At 33.1% G+C, this 22,699-nt stretch overlaps 1 protein-coding gene across 1 annotated transcript in view; it reads left to right on the top strand.

Annotated features, from left to right (window-relative positions):
• slc6a8 (solute carrier family 6 member 8) overlaps positions 1-22,699 on the top strand; it is an 85,002-nt gene that overhangs the window by 46,699 nt on the left and 15,604 nt on the right. The window contains exons 6-11 of the mRNA XM_041799635.1: positions 1,899-2,033; positions 2,207-2,310; positions 2,711-2,835; positions 7,585-7,697; positions 9,432-9,569; positions 9,745-9,847. Coding sequence (XP_041655569.1) covers positions 1,899-2,033; positions 2,207-2,310; positions 2,711-2,835; positions 7,585-7,697; positions 9,432-9,569; positions 9,745-9,847 — 718 coding nt within the window. The remainder of the gene's footprint in view (positions 1-1,898; positions 2,034-2,206; positions 2,311-2,710; positions 2,836-7,584; positions 7,698-9,431; positions 9,570-9,744; positions 9,848-22,699) is intronic.

The following is a 22,699-nucleotide window of genomic DNA, read 5'->3' as shown; positions in this document are numbered from 1 at the left end:
AACATCTGTAGCAGGTCTGTAAGGGTTACTGGTTAAATTTTAACTCATAACATTTTTATCACTGCCTCCTCGGGATAACAAACCTGTGATCTGAGATATACAGAGTTTTATAACCAGGCTGAGATCATCATACTGTAAAACAAGAGCTGTTGGATAAAGTTTATTGTTCTTGAATTATTCAGGCCTGGTGTTTGGACTCAGCTTGGATCCTGTGGCGTTCACACGGCTCTCAGTACCAACAGAAACAGATTTTATTGTTGATCATCAGTGGGGGGCTGAAAGCTGAGAGACAGACTGGGGGGAGGGGGGCATCACTGTCAGCAGGGAAATGAACCTTTAATGATTAATTTCAGTATTTAAAATTAAGGATTTAAAAAGAGTTCAGAGTGGATTGATCCAATGACTAGTGTGTTTTTGTGTGTGTATTTCTTAAAAGTGTGTGTGTGTTGTGGAAAAATATTCTCACTTGTGATTGGACTGAAACTTGACTCCGCCTGGGAGCAGTCGCTCTCCATGGTGCTGAAACTCCAAATTCCTCTCTGTGTAGATTTCAGTGTGTGTTTGTGTGTGAAGGTCTCAGCAGGTCGCTTTTGTTTCCTCAGATCAGGTTCATGTTTAGTTTCCTCTCGGCTGTTTTCTTTGCAACGGTTCCCACAGAATTTAGTCTGAGTTAAAGGAGCACACCGCTGTTTTTTTATGCTAGTGTCAGAGGTGGAGGATTACAGTAGAGGTGGGATGGGGGGGGGGGGGGGGGGGGGGTGAGTGTGTTAAGCTGTCATTCCGTTACTTCTTTATCATTTTCATAGGCTCTAAGGCATTGGTTTTCAAACTTTTTTTGCCCAGGGCACACCTAAGGTTAAGCCAAAATCTCAAGGCACACCATATTTAAATCAAAACAAAAAAGACTTTTAAAACAAGGTGTCCTATAAGGGGAGATAAAGGGGAGAGCTTTCTGGGGTCCAGACTGGGGGATCATGGAGATGGCAGAAGTTGGTAAACAGTGGCCAAACAATGCATTGAAATTGGCAAAAGTTGTTGAAAGTGTCAAAATAGTGGCAAAAATGGGTTACGAGTGGTCTAACAGCGTTAAATGTAAAAAGGTGGTAAAAATGGGTTAAAGGTGATTTAAAAAAAAGGGCAAAATGGGCCAAAAACATGGTCAATCAAAGACAAAAGTGGTCAAAAATAGGCAAAAAGGTGGCATATATGGGTTGAAAGTGTCAATAAGGCAGAATAGATCACAAGTGGCAGAAAAGGGTTCAAGTGGCTAAAAGGTGGTAAAAAGGGGTTAAAAGTGATGGCAAAAAATGGCCAAACAATAGCAAAATTGTATGAACAATTGGCAAAAAGTTGTTGGAAATGTCAAAAAAGTAGCAAAAATGGGTTACAAGTGGTCTAACAGGGTTAAATGTTGTAAAAAGGTGGTAAAAATGGGTTAAAGGTGATTTAAGAAAAGGGCAAAATTGGGCCAAAAACATGGTCAATCGAATGCAAAAGTGGGCAAAAAGGTGGCATAAATGGGTTGAAAGTGTCAATAAGGTGGCAAAATAGATCACAAGTGGCAGAAAAGGGTTCAAGTGGCTTAAAGGTGGTAAAAAGGGGTTAAAAGTGATGGGAAAAAATAGTCAAACAATAGCAAAATTGCATGAAAAGTGGAAAAAATGTGGCAAAAAATTGGTTAAATGTGGCAAAAAGTTCCAAAAAAGTGGCAAAAATTGGTCAAAAGTAGTAATAAGAATGCTGACAAAACCCAAAACACTACGACTGCCAGACTGAGATGTAACTGTGCTTTTCACATGCAGTCTGACTTTGACATAGAAGCACCTTTAAAACGACCTGAACTGTCAATTCATATAGATTCCTATTCTGACATGCTCCTGTGTTCGTCTGTGTTTCAGATTGTCTACTTCACCGCCACCTTCCCATACGTGGTCCTCATCATCCTGTTGGTCAGAGGCGTCACACTTCCTGGAGCCGCCAACGGCATCATGTACTACATCAAACCTGATTGGTCCAAGCTGGAGGAGGCTCAGGTGAGTTCACGACGAGTTCATGACGTCCTGGATTTGGCCTTTCAGGCTCCTTTTCCTTTACTTCCTTCCTGTTTCCAGTGACAGTTAAAGATGGAGGCAGAAGTTTAATAAGGTTAAACAGTATATCCCTGATGATACCAGACACCTGACCTTTGACCTTGATGTCTTCTCAGGTGTGGATTGATGCTGGTACTCAGATCTTCTTCTCTTATGCCATTGGACTGGGAGCTCTGACGGCTTTAGGCAGCTACAACCGCTTCAACAACGACTGCTACAAGTACGTAACACAAGCTTTTCTATCTGTGCAGCCTTACCCAAACCTTAACTACAATCTTAATCACAGCCAAGGCCTCGTAAACATGCTGGTTTCAGCTGAGAAGGGTAACCTGTTGTTGAATTTTAGCTGGACTATTCCCAACGCTGCATGAAAAAATACATTCTTGAAATGACCTTTGGAGTGCAAACTTTAAAAAACAGGACAGTCAGTGTCTTCATGTAAACTGGTGATTTACAGTTCTTCTAAAAGTGGTCATTTTCCCTTGTCTGTGCTTCGTCTTAGTCTTAAATAACTGATATCAACTGGAATCTGCCTGTGCCTACCTCTGCCTGATTAACACAAGCTTGCAAAGAAGAATAAAAGTTATATTTCCTGTCGCCTTTCTCTCTCCTCTCTGCAGAGACGCCTTCGTCTTAGCTCTGATAAACAGCGGGACAAGCTTCTTTGCTGGGTTTGTCGTGTTTTCTATTCTGGGCTTCATGGCTAATGAGCAGGGAGTCGACATCTCGCAGGTCGCTGAATCAGGTAAAATCACGCACAGCTGCTGTTCCCTTCTGAAAATGTGCTCCTGATGTCTGCATCTGCTTATTCTGTGCTGTTTTTATTTAGCTTCCCCAGTCATCAGCAAATAAACAGGTTAAAGCTTCAGTTAAAGGAGACAAATCTGTGTTTGAGGTTTGTTGTCTGAGTAATTAACCACCAGGCCAAATAAAAAATCTCTAAGTATTTAAAATTAAGTTAGTAAATCATGAAAAGGAGGCAGTGATATTTCCTCCAGGATGCCGTGGGCATGCCTGTTATATGCACTGAAAGCCTGCTAAGTTTGAGCCACTAGAGCAAATCAGATTCCTCTCCTGACCGGCTGTTAGCTCAGTGCTAAAAAGTTTAAATGTTTAAGAACGTTCAGGAATCCTGAAGTTTAATTTTCTGCATGGATGTGTGACATGATGTCATGTTTCTCTCCTGCGTTTATATGAGAGATCCAGGTCATTAAATTGCTGCTCATTGAACACTGTTTCCTGTAGGGGCTCCTACAAAACAAAAGCACATCAGAAGCAGGGACTTTTACTGTAGAAAGTTTGGTGAAAATTGAATGAATACTGCTGGAAACTAATGGTTTATTTTTGCAGACTCCCATCTGTGCAGCGATCTGCAAAAGCATCGCTATGCTCGCGGTTCACGCCAAGTCTATTTTCGGTGGAGGTTGCTGCCAAAATGCATCAATCCATGTAGAGCAGATCAAGCCAAATAGGATGAAGAGCAAAGCAACTTTAAAATGCAGCACAATCCCAAGACACCTGACTGTTAATCTCACAGTTGTATCAACATTACGTCTCATCATGTGGCAGTCATTTTTCAACCAAAGGGTCACGGGTGTTTCTCGCAGAATGTACTCTGCTGCACACAGCTCCAGAAACACATCCAGTGGGTGAGGGTGCATGCAGTCGATCAGAGCAAACCGCTGCACACCTGCAATGCTGTGTAGGTGGAGTATGTGGAATTTGTGGGTGAGAGAGGCAGATACGGCCTGATCCTTTTAAACATCCAGGATTTAAAACAAGAACCCCATAGTTAAGATCACACCTTCTGAAGGCAGCTATGTTAGTTTCTGCTGCACTGGGTTCAGGTGACACTGAGATGACCGCTCCAGGACGTAGCCTGCACCATGATGTGATGGTGCTTTGTGCTCAGAGAAGGAGAGGTTAAAGTCTGGGATTCAGTTAATTTTTTCTGTCACAACACTTTAATAACCAGTCTGGCTGCAATGTAACAGATAACTTTCTGATCAAAGTGGGCATCAACGCTCATCTCTTTCACTGGCTACCATTGTTTACAGGTTTGCAGTCGCTTCAAATAAACCATGCCGACAGTTACAGCCTTTTTTTTCCTTCTTAGATGATGCTGATTGGTCCGGTCATTCTCTGACCAGGAACCAGCGTATCAGCTTGAAGCTTTGCAAGATGGATCTGCCTGATGGAATCTGGCCAATCCATCAGCTTTGCAAGGTTAATTCTGACATCCAACAGCATTAGAGACATTGTTTCCCTCATAACAGGGATGTGGATTGCCTCCACTTGCTACCACTGTTTTTCTGTTACCTTGATGCATGCAGAACTGCTGTCAGATAACATTATATCAACCCAATACTGGTGTTGAACTATAAACTCAGATACATCCAGTGTCTATAAAAAATATTCAGCTCCCTTGGATGTTGTACCCTTTTTCTTGATTTAATAAATCAGTCATCATCAATATAGTTTGACTTTTTTTTTTTTTTTTTTTTTTTTTTTTTAACCAAAAATGGCAGAAAAACCCTCTTTAATGTCAAAGGTCCAGCCAACTGGTGCTAGTAGTCGGACAGTTAATGTTTGAAGTATAAAGACGTGTGTCTGGAAAATCAGCATTCCTGGCTACCATTACACCATGAAGACAAAAGAACACTCAGAGAAAATGATATCTAAAAGTATAAATCAGGGGATGGAGACAAAAACATTTTCAAGTCTCTGAACATCCCCCAGAGTTCAGTTGAATCCATCATGAAGAAATGAAGGAATATGTCACATGTGTAAATCTGCCTAGATCAGACCGTCCTCACAAACTGAGCGTGCAAGAAGGAGACTAGTGAGAGAGGACACCAAGACCCCTATGACTACTCTGAAGGAGTTCCAAGCTTCAGCAGCTGAGATGGGAGAGACTCTGCAGACAACAACTGTTGGCCCGGTTCTTCACCAGTCAGAGCTTTATGGGAGAGTGGCAAAGAGAAAGACACTGTTGAAGAAAACTCAGATTCAATCTGGACTAGAGTTCACCCAAAGGACTGTGGGAGACTCCATGGTCGAGAGGAGGAAAGTTCTTTGGTCTGATGAGACCAGAATGGAGCTTTTTGACCATCAGACAAGATGCCAAACACTGACATCACCACAAACACACCGTGGAGCATGGTGGTGGCAGCATCATGCTGTGGGGATGCTTCTCAGCAGCACCATGATGTTGGGAGGCTTCTCAGCAGCATCCTGCTGTAAGGATGCTTCTCAGCAGCATCGTGCTGTAAAGATGCTTCTCAGCAGCACCATGATGTGGGGATGCTTCTCAGCAGCATCATGCATGCCGCAGTTTAGCAAAAAAGAATGGAGTAAAAGGGGGTGAATATTTGTGCAGCCACTTATTTTACATGACGTATTTTTATTTAGTTTACATTACTTTGTAGGAATCTGTTTTCACTTTGAGGTTTTTTTTTCTCTTTCTTTGGCCAATAAAGCCAAATTATACTGACCATGGTTGATTAATAAAATCAATAAAAGAGTAAAACATCCAATCAGCATGTAAAAACACTGCAGGCACTCATTTTTTGTGCATTAGTCAGGTAAAAATTTAATGCAATCATCTTCTTGTGGAGTATTTTGTATCTATAATTTAATTCCTACTTGATCTAGAATGAGTGATCTGTCTTCTTCAGCTCCTTCTTGTGTTTGCTGTTTAAATAAGAGCCTACAGGTCTGAATGAAACCAGAGGACTGAGTGTTTGACTTGTACAGTCATTAGCAGACTGTATGTTTATTAATAGCTGTGAAGCACATGATCTGACATCACACAGACACACATGCTGGGTTATATTTAGTCTCTCCACAGAAGGCAGCGTGCTGCAGCGCTCCGACACACGCTTCGTTTCTGTTTCTCTTCTCAATGACCAGTCTCTACCTCCAATAATCCGTCTTATAAAGCAGCCTCAGCAGGCCGATATTGTTTTTATCAAACAAAGATTAGATGGGTTTTGTGTTTGTGTGTCAGTGAAATAAAAGCAGCAGCTGCAGCATGAGAACATCAATCTTTTTATTTTAATCTCGCTGCAAAAAGAACAAATGCAAATCCAATTTAGTGAATCCTGTGCGACACGTTCACACTGGTTTAAAGTCTTAGCATCCTTTAGTGTGTGCAGCATTAACTGGAGGATTATTTAACTGGGAACTTTCACCTCCTGACATGTGACTCAGCTCTGAAAACCACAGCCAAACACAGCAGAAGAACAGAACGTACATCTTTGTAATGCACTGTTAATCTGATGAGTCAGCACAGGGGCGATCTGCAGCTCAGAGTTTAGATGCTTTCTCACTGAAATAGTCTGATCTTCTCTGTGAACACTGACTGCCTCGTCATTCTCAGGTAGCAGGAAATCCTCCAAGTTAAAGCAGAGAAAAATTCAAATCCCTCCAAAGTAAACACACATGAGCTAGAGCCATTAATCTATTCATTGATTCGGTTTTTATTTACACAACGTTGTTCAGTTGGTGCAGCAGCTATGAATGAGAGCCTGCATGCAGCAGACAGGAAAACAAGACAAGTTTTAAAAAAAGCGGTTCTAAAAGAACTGGAATCTGGTGTATGCCAGGGATGAATCATCTCCCTCGGTACTCCTCCATTTGCCATCAAAAGGAAAGTCCACCTGAGACGAGACCAGAGACATCTCTACCTGCTAGATCTTCAACCTGCAGACGACCTTGCTTTTTTACTTCTAAATGTTCTCACCTGCAAGAGAGGCCAGCTAGGACCAGCAGACTGACCAAACAGATGGGTGTAATATCCATCCTTTATTGAACCCAGCAGCTCCAGCTTTGCTCCCGACTGTTCCTCATTTAAAGACATGCTCACCCCCCTGGGTGCTAACAGGACAGCAGAGAGTAAAAATGAGCACTGCATCAGTGACTAAAGAAGAGCAAAGACATCTGGGCTGCATGCCAAGATGCTTTGCACCTAACATACAATAAGGCCCTATGGGTTCCTGCAATTCTGTATGATATACAACTGCAATTCCAAAAAAGTTGGGGCGCTGTGTAAATGTAAATAAAGACAGAATACAATGGTTTGCTAATCATATTTGATTCACAATAGAACCAAAACGACATATCAGATGTTAAACTGAGACATTTTACTACAATTCAAAATGAGCTAACACTTTTCATAATGGTGAAATGTCGCAGCTTCAACATCCGATATGTTGTTTCTGTTCTGTTGTGAATCAAATATGGGTTCATGAGATTTAACAATCATTGGCTTCTGTTTTTATTTACATTTTACACAGCACCCCAACTTTTTTGGAAATGGGGTTGTAGGTTCTAAGAATGAAGCAGCTCTAAAACAGACATTAGGATAAGAGTATGCCAGTGTTGAAGTCTACATGTGAACAAAGAAGAATAAACCAAACAGTGAGCAGCAGCTCTAACATCAGTCATGAGTTTAAATATTCTAACATTTGGCTGTGATGTGTTTGTGTTTCAGGTCCAGGTCTGGCCTTCATTGCGTACCCGATGGCGGTCAGTCTGATGCCCGTGGCCCCGCTCTGGGCAGCACTCTTCTTCTTCATGCTGCTACTTCTGGGACTTGATAGTCAGGTAACTAACTCTCCATTTTCATCCTTGGTGTAGAAGAATTTTCCAACAAGCAGAAAATGAACAGGATAAGATGTTTGCATCGGCTGAGAAGAACTGTATGCCTTACTAGCACCAATGAATAAATGAATAAAAATGAATAAATGGTGGTCAAGTAAATATAAGGCTGTCTCTAAATGTTGGAACATCTCCAGAATATTCTTCAGTAAGCATGGAACATATTTGTTTATATGAAAAGTGAATGGTTTAAACTTTTGATATTAACACGCCCAGCCAAAGTTACTCCACCAGAGCTGTAATCCTGATTTTACTCTTTTGAAATGTAAACCCTGTCTCCTTAAAATATCAGCTGTTTTTTTCTGTTTCTTAAAGTAATAGGCAGGGCCATTGAACTCAACTGTAAAAGTATTGTTGGGCAGTGTATCCATGCCAGAATGTACCACAGACTATATTATTGAATCAGCAGAATAAGCTCAACAGGCAGGGAGCAGCTGGCAAATGTTAGCCAGGGGGCTAATGCTAATGCATTTCTACTGATCTAATGTGCAGGCATTATCATTACTAAATGACTGTGATGGCTATGTCTGTGGTTGGGGATGAATTTTGGTCTGCATTAGTCTTTTTGTCAATCAATTTTCCCACTCCCTTTAAAAAAAAAAAAAACTTTGACTTGCAGTTGAATTTGTCTGGAAGGTTCTATGTACTGTATTTAAAGTTCTATTGGTGGACTTATACATGGAGTACCATTTGCTTTTTCTGCATCTGACTCCTGCAGATAAATTATCTCCTTTAAATTAGGGCTGGGCACTTAATCGCAAATTAGATTAAACCCGATATGTCCTGCTGCAGTTTGCAAATCACAACAGCTGCAATATTTCTTTAATTTGAAATGTGTGAAAATACCAATTTAATACTTCTTTTGCAGAAGAGATTTTATGCATATTATGCAAACATTCAAGTTTTTTTTTTTTTTAGAAAAGACAATCCTACTTATGTATATGTTTTTCTTAACAGAATGAGACTGACATAAAAATGTTCATCCCTTTTAATATAGCAACTGATATCAAATTTGCAATATTAGCCAAAATAATTGTAATTACATATTTGTTCTAAATCATTTTGCCCAATGTATTCTATACAATAGTGTTTAGGTTATATTAAAGAATGGTTTATTGCTTGTATTTACTGAAAAATATGTAGTATGGGAAACCTAAAAATAATTGGATATTAAACCACAATCGCAATACTGGGGAAAATAATCACAATTATTTATTATTTTTGCAAATCATTTAGCCCCACTTGAAATCAGTACAGTTCTAATGAAAGCCTTTGGAAATTTTACGTGTTATAGATATTCTGTGTTTTATATATTTTCTACTTAATTTATCCCTGTGCTTGCTTATTTTTTTTGTGTGCATTTTAGTGTCCTTTCACACGCTTTTATTTTATTGCTCATTTTTATATCTAACTGCTTAATTATCCTTCATTTTGCTGGTTTTAGATTTGTAATGCTTAATTGTCTGTCTTCATTGCCTCAGGTAGTGACCTTATCATAAATGAGGGTAACCGCCTGAATATAAATGAAGATTGATGATGAAGATACTTTACTGTTGTATAGATTTTTCTCTGGTGTTTCATTGAAAAATGTGTTTCTTATAAATATTTCCCAGGAGAGTCTCTGTGTGTTTTTAATAGACGACTTGTTCTCACCTTTCCTCTCTCTCTGTTTGCCTTCAGTTTGTTGGTGTGGAGGGTTTCGTTACTGGAATTTTGGATCTGTTTCCTGGCAAGCAAGTCCATCGCTACAAAAGGGAGATAGCTGTGGCGATATGCTGTTTAGTGTGCTTTGTGATTGACCTCTCCATGGTGACACAGGTTGGTTTTAAACTGCCTGATTTTATTCAAAATAAAATATCAGTATGTATAAGAATTGGAATGAAATTATGAATGTTAAAGGAGCTGATGAATATCTTTAATGTGTGTCAAACAGACACTAAACTGTACTAATCTGCACACATTTCTTCTTAAACTCTGGCCTCTCTCTCTGCAGGGAGGGATGTATGTCTTCCAGTTGTTTGACTACTACTCGGCCAGTGGAATGACTCTGTTGTGGCAAGCATTCTGGGAATGCATAGTAGTTGCCTGGGTCTACGGTATGTAAGACACACAGTGTAGAGTTTCCCAGTAAAGATTTGAATGATGTGCCATAGTGTGGAATTACAGCAGGGTTTCTGATGATTAACAGGTGCAGAAATACTTTTGTTCTCTGATACTGTAGAGAAGGTCACAGCTGAATGTTCCATAATGTCACATGCTATACACTAATCAACAACGTCACATGCTATGTGCTATTATTAAAAAAAAAAAAATATGAAGAATATTTACATCACAGTTAGGCAACTGCCTGGATTTCTTAAAAGTAAAAAGAAAAAAAGTGAATGGACCAAAAGCATTAAGTACAACTGTCATGTATTACACAGAACTTAAAGGAAGAAAAACAGAAAAAAATATGTTAAATACGTAAAAGAAAAACAAAAAAAAAACAAAAAGAGAATAAAAATGAAAATTTAGAAAAGTATGTGAAAAAACAACAGTAGAGTATGTAAAAAAATGACATAGTATATTGTGTGAAAAAATGTAGTATAGTATGTGAAAAAACAACAGTATAGTATGTAGAAAAACAACAGTATAGGATGTGAAAAAACAACATAGTATAGCATGTGAAAATGACAGTGTAGTATGTGAAAAAACAACATAATAAAGTATGTGAAAAAATGACAGTATAATATGTAGTAAAATGACAGTTTTGTATGTAAAAAAAATGACAGTATAGTATTTGAAAACAACGTAGTACAGTAAGTGGAAAACGACTGTATAGTATGTGAAAAAACAACATAGTATAGTATGTGAAAAAACAATGTAGTATAGTATGTGGAAAATACCATAGTATAGTATGTGAAAAAACAACATAGTATAGTATGTGAAAAAACAATGTAGTATAGTATGTGGAAAATACCATAGTATAGTATGTGGAAAACGACAGTTTAGCATGCAAAAAAACAACATAGTATAGTATGTGGAAAATGACAGTATAGTATGTGAAAAAAACGACATAGTATTGTATGTGAAAACAACATAGTATAATATTTGGAAAACAACATAGTATAGTATGTAGAAAACAACATAGTAAAGTATGTTGAAAACAACATAGTATAGTATGTGGAAAACAACATAGTGTAGTATGTGAAAACAACATAGTATAGTATGTGGAAAACAAAAGTTAGTATGTGAAAAAACAACATAGTATAGTATGAGGAAAATGAAATAGGATAGTATGTGGAAAAGGACAAAGTATAGTATGTGGAAAAACAACATGGTATGGCATGTGAAAAAACAACATAGTATATAGTATGTGAAAAAATGACAGTATATAGTATGTGAAAAAACAACATACTCTACTATGTGGAAAACTACATAAAATAGTATGGGAAAATGACAGTATGTGAAAAAACAACATAGTATAGTAAGTGGAAAACGACATAGTATAGTATGTAAAAGAACAACATGGTACAGTATGAAGAAAACGACATAGTATAGTATGTGGAAAACGACCTAGTATTGTATGTGGAAAATGACAGTACAGTTTGGGTAAAACAACACAATATATTATGTTAAAAACAACATAGTAAAGTATGTGAAAAAAACACAAAATAATATAAGAAAAAACAACATAGCATAGTATGTGCAAAAACAACATAGTACTTTAATATGTGGAAAAACCACAGTATAAGTATGTGAAAAAACAATATGGTATAGTATGTGAAAAAAACAACATAGTATAGTATGTCGAAAACAACATAGTATAGTATGTGAATAAAACAACATAGTATAGTATGTGGAAAATGACAAAATACAGTAAGTGAAAAAATAACAGTTTTATTTGTGAAAAACGACATAGTATAGTATGCAAAAAACAACACAGAATCATATGTGAAAAAACACATAGAACAGTATGTGAAAAAAACAGCAGTTTAGTATGTGAAAAAACAACATAGTAAAGTGTGTGAAAAAAATGACATAGTATAGAATGAAAAAAACCACAGTATAGAATGTGAAAAAACTACATATTACGGTATATGTGAAAAACGACATAGTATAGTATGTGAAAAACCAAAATAGTATAGTATGTGAAAAAATGACAAAGTATAGGGTGTGAAAAAACGACAGAGTGTAGTATGTGAAAAAGGACATAGTATAGTATGTGAAGAAAATGACATGGCATTGTATGTGCAAAAACGAAATAGTGTAGAATGTGAAAAAACAACATAGTGTAGTATGTGAAAAAAGGACATAGTATATAATGTGAAAAAACAACAGTATAGTATGTGAAAAAATGGCATAGTATAGTATGTGAAAACAGTATAAAATGTAGAAAAACTAAATAGTGTGGTACATGTCAACAAATGACATAGTCTAGTATGTGAAAAAAAGGCATAGTATAGTATGTGAAAAAATGACATAGTATAGTACATGGAATATGACATAGTATAGTGTGTGAATAAAACAACATAGTATCATATGTGAAAAAACAACATTGTATAGACGTGGACAATGACATAGTATAGTGTATGAATAAAACAACATAGTATGATGTGAAAAAACGTCATAGTATAGTATGTGAAAAAGCGACAGTATAGTATGTGGAAAACAACATAGTATAGTATGTGGAAAACAACAGTACAGTTTGTGAAAAAGTTTAGTATGTGAAAAAAACGACAGTACAGTATGTGAAAAAAACAATGATATAAGAAAAAACACATAGTGTAGTATGTGCAAAAAGAACATAGTAAAAATGACATAGTATAGTATGTGAAAAAACATCATTAATAACTACATAGGATAGTATGTGGCAAAACGACAGTATAGTTTGTAAAAAAACGAAATAGTGTAGAATGTGAAAAAACGACATAGTGTAGTATGTGAAGAAACTGACATTGTATAGTACGTGAAAAATGACATAGTATAGTGTGTGAAAAAACAACATAGTGTAGTATGTGAAAAAAGGACATAGTATATGATGTGAAAAAACAACAGTATAGTATGTGAAAAAAATGGCATAGTATAGTATGCGAAAACAGTATAAAATGTAGAAAAACTAAATAGTATGGTACATGTCAACAAACAACATAGTTTAGTATGTGGAAAAAAACGACATAGTGTAGTATGTGAATAAACGAAATAGTATAGAATGTAACAAAATGACAGTGTAGTATGTGAAGAAACGACAGTATAGAAACTACTAAAAAAAACTACATAAAAAAAACGACATAGTCTAGTATTTGAAAAATGGCACAGTATATGAAAAAATGACAGTACATGGAAAATGACATAGTATAGTGTGTGAATAAAAACACATAGTATGATCTGTGAAAAAACGTCATAGTATAGTATGTGGAAAACGACATAGTATAGTATGTGGAAAAAGACAGTATAGTTTGTGAAAAAAGTTTAGTATGTGAAAAAATGACAAAAAACAATGATATAAGAAAAAACACAGTGTAGTATGTGCAAAAAGAAACAAAGTAAAAATGACATTGTATAGTATGTGAAAAAACATCATTAATAACTACATAGTATAGTATGTGGTAAAACGACAGTATGGTTTGTAAAAAAACAAAATAGTGTAGAATGTGAAAACACGACATAGTGTAGTATTTGAAAAAAAGGACATAGTACATAATGTGAAAAAAACAACAGTATAGTATGTGAAAAAAACGGCATAGTATAATATGTGAAAACAGTATAAAATGTAGAAAAACTAAATAGTATGGTACATGTCAACAAACGACATAGTCTAGTATGTGAAAAAATGGCATAGTATAGTATGAAAAACTGACATTGTATAGTACATGGAAAATGACATAGTATAGTATGTGAAAAACAACATTGTATAGACGTGGACAACGACGTAGTATAGTGTGTGAATAAAACAACATAGTATGATATGTGAAAAAATGTCATAGTATAGTATGTGAAAAAATGACTATAGTATGTGGAAGACAACATAGTATAGTATGTGGCAAAACGACAGTATAGTTTGTGAAAAAAGTTTAGTATGTGAAAAAACAACAGTACAGTATGTGAAAAAGCAATTATATAAAAAAAAACACATAGTGTTGTATGTGCAAAAAGAACAGTAAAAATGACATAGTATAGTATGTGAAAAAAGGACATAGTTTATAATGTGAAAAAACAACATTGTATAGTATGTGGAAAATGACATAGTATTGTGTGTGAATAAAAACACAGTATAATATGTGAAAAAACATCATAGTATAGTATGTGGAAAACAACATAGTATAGTATGTGGAAAACGACAGAATAGTTTGTGAAAAAAATTTATTTTGTAATAGGATAGTATGTGGAAAATGACAGTACAGTATGTGAAAAAAACAATGATATAAGAAAAAACACATAGTGTAGTATGTGCAAAAAGAACATAGAAAAAATGACATTGTATAGTATGTGAAAAAACATCATTAATAACTGCATAGTATAGTATGTGGCAAAACGACAAACTATACTGTTTGTAAAAAAACGATATAGTGTAGAATGTGAAAAAACGACAGTATAGTATGTGAAAAAAGGACATAGTATATGATGTGAAAAAACAACAGTATAGTATGTGAAAAAAATGGCATAGTATAGTATGCGAAAACAGTATAAAATGTAGAAAAACTAAATAGTATGGTACATGTCAACAAACAACATAGTTTAGTATGTGGAAAAAAACGACATAGTGTAGTATGTGAATAAACGAAATAGTATAGAATGTAACAAAATGACAGTGTAGTATGTGAAGAAACGACAGTATAGAAACTACTAAAAAAAACTACATAAAAAAAACGACATAGTCTAGTATTTGAAAAATGGCACAGTATATGAAAAAATGACAGTACATGGAAAATGACATAGTATAGTGTGTGAATAAAAACACATAGTATGATCTGTGAAAAAACGTCATAGTATAGTATGTGGAAAACGACATAGTATAGTATGTGGAAAAAGACAGTATAGTTTGTGAAAAAAGTTTAGTATGTGAAAAAATGACAAAAAACAATGATATAAGAAAAAACACAGTGTAGTATGTGCAAAAAGAAACAAAGTAAAAATGACATTGTATAGTATGTGAAAAAACATCATTAATAACTACATAGTATAGTATGTGGTAAAACGACAGTATGGTTTGTAAAAAAACAAAATAGTGTAGAATGTGAAAACACGACATAGTGTAGTATTTGAAAAAAAGGACATAGTACATAATGTGAAAAAAACAACAGTATAGTATGTGAAAAAAACGGCATAGTATAATATGTGAAAACAGTATAAAATGTAGAAAAACTAAATAGTATGGTACATGTCAACAAACGACATAGTCTAGTATGTGAAAAAATGGCATAGTATAGTATGAAAAACTGACATTGTATAGTACATGGAAAATGACATAGTATAGTATGTGAAAAACAACATTGTATAGACGTGGACAACGACGTAGTATAGTGTGTGAATAAAACAACATAGTATGATATGTGAAAAAATGTCATAGTATAGTATGTGAAAAAATGACTATAGTATGTGGAAGACAACATAGTATAGTATGTGGCAAAACGACAGTATAGTTTGTGAAAAAAGTTTAGTATGTGAAAAAACAACAGTACAGTATGTGAAAAAGCAATTATATAAAAAAAAACACATAGTGTTGTATGTGCAAAAAGAACAGTAAAAATGACATAGTATAGTATGTGAAAAAAGGACATAGTTTATAATGTGAAAAAACAACATTGTATAGTATGTGGAAAATGACATAGTATTGTGTGTGAATAAAAACACATAGTATAATATGTGAAAAAACATCATAGTATAGTATGTGGAAAACAACATAGTATAGTATGTGGAAAACGACAGAATAGTTTGTGAAAAAAATTTATTTTGTAATAGGATAGTATGTGGAAAATGACAGTACAGTATGTGAAAAAAACAATGATATAAGAAAAAACACATAGTGTAGTATGTGCAAAAAGAACATAGAAAAAATGACATTGTATAGTATGTGAAAAAACATCATTAATAACTGCATAGTATAGTATGTGGCAAAACGACAAACTATACTGTTTGTAAAAAAACGATATAGTGTAGAATGTGAAAAAACGACAGTATAGTATGTGAAAAAAGTGGCATAGTATAGCATGTGAACACAGTATAAAATGTAGAAAAACTAAATAGTATGGTACATGTCAACAAATGACAGTCTAGTATATGAAAAAAATGGCATAGTATAGTATGTGAAAAAATGACAGTATAGTACATGGAAAATGACATAGTATAGTGTGTGAAAAAAACAACATAGTATGATAGGTGAAAAAACGTCATAGTATAGTATGTGAAAAATGAAATAGTATAGTATGTGATAATGACAGTACAATGTGTGGAAAAAAAACAGTATAGTTTGTGAAAAAGTTTAGTACGTGAAAAAACGGCATACTATAGTATGTGAAAAAACCAGAATGGTATAAAAACATAGCGTAGCTTGTGCAAGAAGAACATAGTAAAAATGACAGTATAGTATGTGAAAAAACATTAATAATGACATAGTATAGTATGTGAAAAAAACGGCATAGTATAGTATGTAAAAATGACATCGTATAGTATCTGTGAGAAACAGACACAGTATAGTGTGTGAAAAAAACCACATAGTATGATATGTGAAAAAACGTCATAGTATAGTATGTGAAAAAATGACATAGTATAGTATGTGGAAAATGACATAGTATAGTATGTGGAAAACGACAGTATAGTTTGTGAAAAAAGTTTAGAATGTGAAAAAACAACATAGTATAGTATGTGAAAAAAACACAGAATGATATAAGAAAAAAACAGCGTAGTTATGTGCAAAAAGAACAGTAAAAAAATGACATAGTATAGTATGTGAAAAAAACAACATAGTATGATATGTGAAAAAACGTCATAGTATAGTATGTGAAAAAATGACAGTATGTGGAAAATGACATAATATAGTATGTGGAAAACAACAGTATAGTTTGTGAAAAAGTTTAGTACATGAAAAAAGCATAGTATAGTATGTGAAAAAACCAGAATGATATAAAAATATAGCGTAGCTTGTGCAAGAAGAACATAGTAAAAATGACAGTATAGTATGTGAAAAAACATTAATAATGACATAGTATAGTATGTGAAAAAAACGGCATAGTATAGTATGTAAAAATGACAGTATAGTATCTGTGAGAAACAGACACAGTATAGTGTGTGAATAAAACAACATAGTATGCTATGTGAAAAAACAACATTGTATAGTATGTGGACAATAACATAGTATAGTGTGTGAAAAAAACAACATAGTATGATATGTGAAAAAACGTCATAGTATAGTATGTGAAAAAATGACAGTATAGTATGTGGAAAATGACATAGTATAGTATGTGGAAAACGACAGTATAGTTTGTGAAAAAAGTTTAGAATGTGAAAAAAAAACATAGTATAGTATGTGAAAAAAACAGAATGATATAAGAAAAAAACAGCGTAGTTATGTGCAAAAAGAACAGTAAAAAAAATGACATAGTATAGTATGTGAAAAAAACAACATAGTATGATATGTGAAAAAACGTCATAGTATAGTATGTGAAAAAATGACATAGTATGTGGAAAATGACATAGTATAGTATGTGGAAAACAACAGTATAGTTTGAGAAAATAGTTTAGAATGTGAAAAAACAACATAGTATAGTATGTGAAAAAAACACAGAATGATATAAGAAAAAAACAGCGTAGTTATGTGCAAAAAGAACAGTAAAAAAACGACATAGTATAGTATGTGAAAAAAACAACATAGTATGATATGTGAAAAAAACGTCATAGTATAGTATGTGAAAAAATGACAGTATGTGGAAAATGACATAACATAATATTTGGAAAACAACAATATAGTTTGTGAAAAAGTTTAGTACGTGAAAAAACGGCATAGTATAATATGTGAAAAAAACCATAATGATATAAAAACATAGCGTAGTTTGTGCAAGAAGAACATAGTAAAAATGACAGTATAGTATGTGAAAAAACATTAATAATGACATAGTATAGTATGTGAAAAAAAAGCCATAGTATAGTATGTAAAAATGACATAGTATAGTATCTGTGAGAAACAGACACAGTATAGTGTGTGAATAAAACAACATAGTATGATATGTGAAAAAACAAAATTGTATAGTACGTGGACAACGACATAGTGTAGTGTGTGAAAAAAACAACATGTTTGATATGTGAAAAAACGTCATAGTATAGTATGTGAAAAAATGACATAGTATAGTTTGTGGAAAATGACATAGTATAGTATGTGAAAAAACAACATTGTATAGTATGTGGAAAATGACATATTATTGTGTGTGAATAAACGTCATAGTATAATATGTGAAAAACGTCATAGTATAGTATGTGGAAAACAACATAGTATAGTATGTGGAAAACGACAGTATAGTTTGTGAAAAAATTTTTTTTTTTTTTAAAATGACAGTACAGTATGTGAAAAAAACAATGATATAAGAAAAAACACATAGTGTTGTATGTGCAAAAAGAACATAGAAAAAATGACATTGTAAAGTATGTGAAAAAACATCATTAATAACTGCATAGTATAGTATGTGGCAAAACCACAAACTATACTGTTTGTAAAAAAACGATATAGTGTAGAATGTGAAAAAACGACAGTATAGTATGTGAAAAAAATGGCATAGTATAGTATGTGAAAACAGTATAAAATGTAGAAAAACTAAATAGTATGGTACATGTCAACAAATGACATAGTCTAGTATATTAAAAAAATGGCATAGTATAGTATGTAAAAAAATGACATAGTATTGTACATGGAATATGACATAGTATAGTGTGTGAATAAAACAACAGAGTATGATATGTGAAAAAACGTCATAGTATAGTATGTGAAAAATGAAATAGTATAGTATGTGAAAATGACAGTAAAATGTGTGGAAAATAACAGTATAGTTTGTGAAAAAGTTTAGTATGTGAAAAAACAGCATACTATAGTATGTGAAAAAACCAGAATGGTATAAAAACATAGCGTAGCTTGTGCAAGAAGAACATAGTAAAAATGACAGTATAGTATGTGAAAAAACATTATTAATGACATAGTATAGTATGTGAAAAAAACGGCATAGTATATTATGTAAAAATGACATCGTATAGTATCTGTGAGAAACAGACACAGTATAGTGTGTGAAAAAAACAACATAGTATGATATGTGAAAAAACGTCATAGTATAGTATGTGAAAAAATGACATAGTATAGTATGTGGAAAATGACATAGTATAGTATGTGGAAAACGACAGTATAGTTTGTGAAAAAAGTTTAGAATGTGAAAAAACAACATAGTATAGTATGGGAAAAAACACAGAATGATATAAGAAGAAAACAGCGTAGTTATGTGCAAAAAGAACAGTAAAAAAATGACATAGTATAGTATGTGAAAAAAACAACATAGTATGATATGTGAAAAAACATCATAGTATAGTATGTGAAAAATTGACATAGTATGTGGAAAATGACATAATATAGTATGTGGAAAACAACAGTATAGTTTGTGAAAAAGTTTAGTACATGAAAAAAGCATAGTATAGTATGTGAAAAAACCAGATGATATAAAAACATAGCGTAGCTTGTGCAAGAAGAACATAGTAAAAATGACAGTATAGTATGTGAAAAAACATTAATAATGACATAGTATAGTATGTGAAAAAAACGGCATAGTATAGTATGTAAAAATGACAGTATAGTATCTGTGAGAAACAGACACAGTATAGTGTGTGAATAAAACAACATAGTATGCTATGTGAAAAAACAACATTGTATAGTATGTGAACAATGACATAGTATAGTGTGTGAAAAAAACAACATATTATGATATGTGAAAAAACGTCATAGTATAGTATGTGAAAAAATGACATTGTATAGGATGTGGAAAATGACATAGTATAGTATGTGGAAAACGACAGTATAGTTTGTGAAAAAAGTTTAGAATGTGAAAAAACAACATAGTATAGTATGTGAAAAAAACACAGAATGATATAAGAAAAAAAACAGTGTAGTTATGTGCAAAAAGAACAGTAAAAAAATGACATAGTATAGTATGTGGAAAAAACAACATAGTATGATATGTGAAAAAACATCATAGTATAGTATGTGAAAAAATGACATAGTATGTGGAAAATGACATAATATAGTATGTGGAAAACAACAGTATAGTTTGTGAAAAAGTTTAGTACATAAAAAAAGCATAGTATAGTATGTGAAAAAACCAGAATGATATAAAAACATAGCGTAGCTTGTGCAAGAAGAACATAGTAAAAATGACAGTATAGTATGTGAAAAAACATTAATAATGACATAGTATAGTATGTGAAAAAAACGGCATAGTATAGTATGTAAAAATGACAGTATAGTATCTGTGAGAAACAGACAGTATAGTGTGTGAATAAAACAACATAGTATGCTATGTGAAAAAACAACATTGTATAGTATGTGGACAATGACATAGTATAGTGTGTGAAAAAAACAACATATTATGATATGTGAAAAAACGTCATAGTATAGTATGTGAAAAAATGACATAGTATAGGATGTGGAAAATGACATAGTATAGTATGTGGAAAACGACAGTATAGTTTGTGAAAAAAGTTTAGAATGTGAAAAAACCATAGTATAGTATGTGAAAAAAACACAGAATGATATAAGAAAAAAACAGCGTAGTTATGTGCAAAAAGAACAGTAAAAAAATGACATAGTATAGTATGTGAAAAAAACAACATAGTATGATATGTGAAAAAACATCATAGTATAGTATGTGAAAAAATGACATAGTATGTGGAAAATGACATAGTATAGTATGTGGAAAACAACAGTATAGTTTCTGAAAAAGTTTAGTACGTGAAAAAACGGCATAGTATAGTGTGTGAAAAAAAACAGAATGATATAAAAAACATAGTGTAGCTTGTGCAAGAAGAACATAGTAAAAATGACAGTATAGTATGTGAAAAAACATTAATAATGACATAGTATAGTATGTGAAAAAAACGGCATAGTATAGTATGTAAAAATGACATCGTATAGTATCTGTGAGAAACAGACACAGTATAGTGTGTGAATAAAACAACATAGTATGATAAGTGAAAAAACAACATTGTATAGTACGTGGACAACGACATAGTATAGTGTGTGAAAAAAACAACATAGTATGATATGTGAAAAAATGTCATAGTATAGTATGTGAAAAAATGACATAGTATAGTATGTGGAAAATGACATAGTATAGTATGTGGAAAACAACAGTATAGTTTGTGAAAATAGTTTAGAATGTGAAAAAACAACATAGTATAGTATGTGAAAAAAACAGAATGATATAAGAAAAAAACAGCGTAGTTATGTGCAAAAAGAACAGTAAAAAAATGACATAGTATAGTATGTGAAAAAAACAACATAGTATGATATGTGAAAAAACAACATTGTATAGTACGTGGACAACGACATAGTATAGTGTGTGAAAAAAACAACATAGTTTGATATGTGAAAAAACGTCACAGTATAGTATGTGAAAAAATGACAGTATAGTATGTGGAAAATGACATAGTATAGTATGTGGAAAACGACAGTATAGTTTGTGAAAAAAGTTTAGAATGTGAAAAAAAAACATAGTATAGTATGTGAAAAAAACAGAATGATATAAGAAAAAAACAGGGTAGTTATGTGCAAAAAGAACAGTAAAAAAATGACATAGTATAGTATGTGGCAAAATGACATAATAAAGTATGTAAAAAAACAACATAGTTTAATGTGTAAAAAAATGACATAGTATTGTATATGTGAAAAATGGACAGAGTATAGTGTGTGAATAAAACAACATAGTATGTTATGTGAAAAACAGCAAAGTACAGTATGTGAAAAAAACGACATGGTATAGTATGTGAAAAAAAGACATAGTAAAGTGTGTAAAAAAACCCCCACATTGTATAGTATGTGAAAAAAATGACATAGTATAGAATGTGAGAAAACTACGTAGTATGGTATATGTGAAAAAACGACAGTATAGTATGTGGAAAAATGACATAGTCTAGTATGTGGAAAAAAAGACAGTATAGTGTGTGAAAAAACAACACAGTATGATATGTGAAAAAATGACATTGTATAGTACATGGGCAAAGACATAGTGTAGTGTGTGAATAAAAACACCAGAATAATGAAAAAACGACATAGTATGGTATGTGAAAAAATGACATTGTGTAGTCTCTGAAAAAAACGACATTGTATAATATGTGGAAAACAACATAGTATAGTATGTGAGAAAACGACACATTATAGTGTGTAAAAAATACGACAGTTTAGTATGTGAAAAACGACATAGTATAGTATGTAAGAAAACGACGTAGTTTAATGTGTAAAAAAATGTATTATATAAAGTATTGTATATGTGAGAAACAGACACAGTATAGTGTTTGAATAAAACAACATAGTATGATATGTGAAAAATGACATGGTATAGTATGTGAAAAAAAACAACATAGTATAATATATGGAAAACGACATAGTATAGAGTGTGAATAACACAACATAGTACAATATGTGAAAAACTACAGTATAGTACGTGAAAAAAATGATAGTTTAGTATGTGAAAAAAGACAGTATAGAATGTGATAAAACTACATAGTATGGTATATGTGAAAAACGACATGGTATAGTATGTAAGAAAACGACGTAGTCTAGCATGTGAAAAAACAACATTGTATAGTATGTGGAAAATGACATAGTATAGTATGAGAAAAATGACATGGTATAGTGCGTGAAAAAACAACATTTCAGTATGTGAAAAAACGACGGTATAGTATGTCAAAATGACAGTATAGGATCTGTGAAAAATGTACAGTAT

The sequence above is a fragment of the Cheilinus undulatus genome, linkage group 11, assembly GCF_018320785.1.
Source record: "Cheilinus undulatus linkage group 11, ASM1832078v1, whole genome shotgun sequence".
NCBI lineage: Eukaryota > Metazoa > Chordata > Actinopteri > Labriformes > Labridae > Cheilinus > Cheilinus undulatus.
This window is presented reverse-complemented; position numbering and strand designations above follow the sequence as displayed.